The 5,423-nt window shown below is 43.4% G+C and overlaps 1 protein-coding gene across 1 annotated transcript in view; it reads right to left on the reverse strand.

The window, feature by feature from the left end:
• The window catches only part of MPHOSPH9 (M-phase phosphoprotein 9), a gene marked incomplete at its 5' end in the record, with an annotated part of 61,209 nt that overhangs the window by 31,255 nt on the left and 24,531 nt on the right, over positions 1 to 5,423 (reverse strand). Inside the window, 2 exons of the mRNA XM_017544244.2 lie at positions 2,556 to 2,561; positions 4,451 to 4,666. Coding sequence (XP_017399733.2) covers positions 2,556 to 2,561; positions 4,451 to 4,666 — 222 coding nt within the window. The remainder of the gene's footprint in view (positions 1 to 2,555; positions 2,562 to 4,450; positions 4,667 to 5,423) is intronic.

Consider the following 5,423-nt stretch of genomic DNA (forward strand, 5'->3'; position numbering starts at 1 on the left):
GTATTTCCCACTAACAACCACAGCAATATTTCCAATCCCATAAGCTCTCGCAGAACCTTGCTACCTTCCATTAAGAGGTGGAATCCATTTCCCTCCCCACTTGAACCCATGCAGCACTTTGAGAGTGTTTAAAAAATAGAATAGAATACGCTGGGCATGTTTGGCTAAAGCCTGTCATCCCAGAGCTTTAGGAGGCTAGGGCAGGAGGATTGTTTGAGACCAGGATTTCAAGACCAGCCTGGGCAATCATAATGAGACCCCCATCTCTACAAATAAATAAATAAGTAAAAATTGGCCAGACTGGCCAGGCATGATGGCTTGCACTTGTAATCCCAGCACTTTGGGAGGCCAAAGTGGGAGGATTGTTTGAGCTCATGAATTTGAGACCAGTCTGTGCAACATGGCAACTCTATCTCTGCAAGAAAATACGAAAATTAGCCAGTTGTGGTGGCATGAACCTGTAGTCCCAGCTACTTGGGAGGATGAGGTGGGAGATGGCTTGAGGCGGAGACTGCAGTGAGCCAAGATTGCACCACTTTACTCTAGCCTGGGTGATAGAATCACACCTTGTCTCAAAAAATAAATAACAGGCCAGGCATGGTGGTGCATGCCTATAATCCCAGCACTTTGGGAGGCCTAGGTGGGTGGATCACCTGAGATCAGGAGTTCAAGACCAACCTAACATGATGAAATCTTTTCTCTACTAAATACAAAAAATTAGCTGGGTGTGGTAGCCCATGCCTGTAATCCCAGCTACTTGGGAAGCTGAGGCTGGAGAATCGCTTGAACCTGGGAGACAGAGATTGCAGTGAGCCAAGATCACACCATTGCACTCCCGCCTGGGCAACAAGAGCAAAATAAAATATAAAATGAAATAAAGTAAAATAACAAAATAAATAGTAAACATAAAAATAGCCGGGCGCGGTGGCTCAAGCCTGTAATCCCAGCACTTTGGGAGGCCGAGGCGGGTGGATCACGAGGTCAAGAGATCTAGACCATCCTGGTCAACACGGTGAAACCCCGTCTCTACTAAAAATACAAAAAATTAGCTGGGCATGGTGGTGCGTGCCTGTAATCCCAGCGACTCAGGAGGCTGAGGCAGGAGAATTGCCTGAACCCAGGAGGCGGAGGTTGCGGTGAGCCGAGATCGCACCATTGCACTCCAGCCTGGGCAACAAGAGTGAAACTCCATCTCAAAAAAAAAATAATAAATAATAATAATAATTAGCCAAGTGTGGTAACATGCCTATAGTCCTAGTTACTCAGGAGGCTGGGGCAGGAGTATCACTTGAACCCAGAACCTCAAGGCTGCAGTAAGCTATAATCATGGCACTGCACTCCAGCTTGAATGACAGAGCAAGACCCTGTCTCAAAAAAATAGAATGTGGTACAAGTGATGCTGCACAGTTTGCAAGGCAAGGTCATAAAAGGCAACGTAGCTGTTGGGGTCCTCTTTCAGGACACTTGTCCTTACTAAGCCATCATGTTGCAAAGAAATCCAACCTAGCCCACAGAGGAGAAACTGTGACCTTAGTTGACAGCCACCATTCACGATGGAACACCTCCTTCAAAAGATTCCAGCTCCCAGCCTTTAAGTTTCTAGCTGAGGTCCTAGATACTGCAGAACAGACAGGCTGTCCCTGCTGTGCCCACTCATAGTTCCTGGACAACAGAGTCCATGAGCAGAATATGTCAAGATTTGAGATTATGAGTTTTGCAGCTATGGCAGCAAGAACAATATCCTAGAGGTGCTTGCACATACTGACATAAGAAGCCACATAGGGGAATGTTCATGGTAGTGTTTCTCCTAACAGCAATAACAAACTGGCAAAAGGAAAGTGGATAAATATACTGTGGAAGATTCACATGATGAGGCCGAGCACAGTGGCTCACGCCTGTAATCCCAGCACTTTGGGAATCCGAAGCAGGTGGATCATGAAGTCAGGAGTTCAAGATCAGCCTGGACAAAATGGTGAAACCCCATCTCTACTAAAAATACAAAAATTAGCCGGGCACAGTGGTGGGCGCCGGTAATCTCGGCTACTTGGGAGGCTGAGGGAGGAGAATCGCTTGAACACAGGAGGCAGAGGTTGCAGTGAGCCAAGATCAGGCCACTATACTCTAGCCTGGGAGACAGAGCAAAAAAAAAAAAAAAAAAAAAATCCACATGATGGACAACACAGGAGTGAACACAAATAAAGTTGTGCTACTACATGTATCCACTTACGTAAATCTCACAAGTGAAAAAAGTTGCACAATAGTAAAGACAGCATTGATAGCATTTATAAAAGTTTGAAGATCTGCCAAAGAAGTGACACTAATTAAGAATACGTACATACACATGTGACCATACAAAGACAGACAAGGGAATGATATTCACACAATTTAGATCAGTTACTCCCAGCATGACAGAAGTGATCAGCAAAGGGTGCACAGGGTGTCAACCACATCTGTAGTATTTTATTTCTTACGATGGGTGGTAGAGTCATACATATATTTTTATATCTTTTTATATACCTAAAATGTTTTAAATGTAAATGTTTAAAATTAATAAATAAAAGCTGACTGTGTCAATATGCCAAATCTCAGAAACAATGCTGAAAGGAAAAAAACAGGCTGCAGAAGGATATATGCAATGTAATTCATATATAGCTCAAGATCACAAGAAATATTACTAAATATTGTTTACAAACATGTATATGTAGTAAAAGGAAAAAGAACTGCATGAGGATAACAGAGCACATTTAACAACGTGGGTACCTCTAGGGTGGGGAAGAGAGGAATAGAAGACAGTGTTTCACTCTATCTAGAGAAGGCTAGAACGGTATTCGCTCTACTTTTCTGTATGCTTGAAATGTTAGATATGACAAATGCAAAGTCAGTGTATCACTGGCTACATTAATACAATTTCAGCTAAAACAACACATTCCAGCTATCCTTTGCTGCTTCACTGCTACTCAAACATAATTGTGGTGAGTTTTTGAATAATTAGAAACAATGACATCCCAGTAGCAATGAACATACTTAGTACCAAGTCTTTTTTTTCTTTTTTGATATGGAGTCTCACTATTTTACTCAGGATGGAGAGCAGTGGTGTGATCTTGGCTCACTGCAACCTCCACCTCCCAGGTTAAAGTGATTCTCCTGCCTCAGGCACCTCCTACCACACCCCATCAGTAGCTGGGATGACAGGCATGCACCACCACACTCCGATAATTTTTTGTATTTTCTAGTAGAGATGGGGTTTCACCATGTGGGCCAGGCTGGTCTCAAGCTTCTGACCTCAGGTGATACGCCTGCATCAGTCTCCCAAAGTGCTGGGATCACAGGCGTGAACCACCACACTAGGCCTAGTAGCAGATCCTATTGTCTGAATACCATTTTCCATGAAAAGGAACCAGAGCTTAACAGAAAAAATGACTGATCCTAGGACTGGGACTTGGAAAAGTACAGACAAGCCTGGAACATAGTGCTGTGATAGGAAATATGGACATGCTCAAAGAATGACAAAAGCATATCATAAGGACACAGGACCAGCCTGACGTGTCTCCCAATGGCCAAATTTGGGACACCATGAGTGTTTTATAGAAACAGAAAAGATATGGGAGTGACGCCATCATTCTAAGTATCTGACTTCTTGCTGCAAGGCAAGACCCAATTGACTCCATCAGGAAGGTACATATTCACAGCTGCTGCAAAGTTATGTAAAACTACAGGCCGGGCATGGTGGCTCATGCCTATAATCCCAACACTTTGGGAGGCTGAGGCGGGTGAATCACCTGAGGTTGGGAGTTGGAGACCAGCCTGGCCAATGTGGCGAAACCCCTTCTCTACTAACAATACAAAAATTAGCTGGATGCGGTGGTGGGTGCCTATACTTCTCAGCTACTTGGAAGGCTGAGGTGAAAGAATCCCTTGAGCCCAGGAGGTCAAGGCTGCAGTGAGTTGAGCTTATACCACTGCACTCCAGCCTGGGTGTCAGAGTGAGACTCTGTCTCAGATAGAAAAATAAATAAATAAATATATACATACATACATATATACAAACAAAATAAACCTAGAAAATCATAATCACTTGTTATAGTACAATATCTAAATTACTTTTAGCCAACCATGACATTAAGTTACTATTATTTGGCCGGGTGCGGTGGCTCACGCCTATAATCTCAACACTTTGGGAGGCCAAGGAAGGCAGATCATGAGGTCAGGAGTTCGAGACCAGCCTGACCAACATAGTGAAACCCCGCCTCTTCTAAAAATACAAAAAGGTAGCTAGGCATCGTGGTGGGTGCCTGTAATCTCGGCTACTCAGGAGGCTGAGGCAGGAGAATCGCTTGAACACAGGAGGCAGAGGTTGCAGTGAGCCAAGATTGCGCCACTGCACTCCAGCCTGAGCGACAGTGTGAGACTCCATCTCAAAAAAAAACAGTTACTATTATTTGTTACTTACGTCTTGAAACATTTTGTTCTCTTGTTTTAGTCTTGCTTCTTTATCATCTGAGAGTTTGTAAGCATTCTCAAATGCTTCTTCTAAATCCTGCAGTCTAGATTTTAGTCGAAGGATGGTATTGTCCTTTTCTTTACTGCTTGTTCTCATTTCCTCAATTCGTTCCTGCAAAATTTTGGAAGCACCACTGGCTGCACTGAAGCGTTCTCTCAAATCATTCTACAAAATAAAGACAAACATAAATTTTATTTATTTTTTTTTTTGAGACAGTCTCACTCTGCTCCTAGGCTAGAGTACAATGGTGCAATCTCAGCCTGCTGCAACCTCTGCCTCCCAGATTCAAGCAATTCTCCTGCCTCAGCCTCCCGAGTAGTTGGGGTTACAGGCGCCTACCACCACCCTCAGCTTATTTTTGTATTTTGAGTAGAGGCAGGGTTTCACCATGTTGGCCAGGCTAGTCTCAAACTCCTGACCTTAAGTGATCTACCAGCCTTGGCCTCCCAAACTGCTGGGATTACAGGCATGAGCACCGCACTCAGCCCAAAATTGATCTTAAATGAAAAAAATTGATGCCTCAAAACTAGCTAATAAATTGGGGGCATTAAAAAATGAACAAAAAATAGAAACAGAAATGAACAAATCTATTTTGTTGTATTCTGGGATGGAGAGTCCAGAAAGAATCGTTCTACTGGAATACCAGTCCCTGACATTATCATAAGGTATACAGGAAACTACTGTCTGTGGCATTGTGATTCTAGGACTCACCTAAGACAATAGCTCCCACAGATAACTTTAATAAGGAAAAAATAACCACTGCTATTAGGGAAATTATTTTGAAAGCCTAGCTGGACTTTGTTGTCCAACATCAACATTTAGGGAGAAGAAAAACATTTTGTACCCTCTCACTGTGAAAATACAAGAAATTTAAAACCCATCTGGGCCGGGCGCGGTGGCTCAAGCCTATAATCCCAGCACT

Source organism: Cebus imitator, unplaced genomic scaffold, assembly GCF_001604975.1.
Source record: "Cebus imitator isolate Cc_AM_T3 unplaced genomic scaffold, Cebus_imitator-1.0 Scaffold169, whole genome shotgun sequence".
Lineage (NCBI taxonomy): Eukaryota > Metazoa > Chordata > Mammalia > Primates > Cebidae > Cebus > Cebus imitator.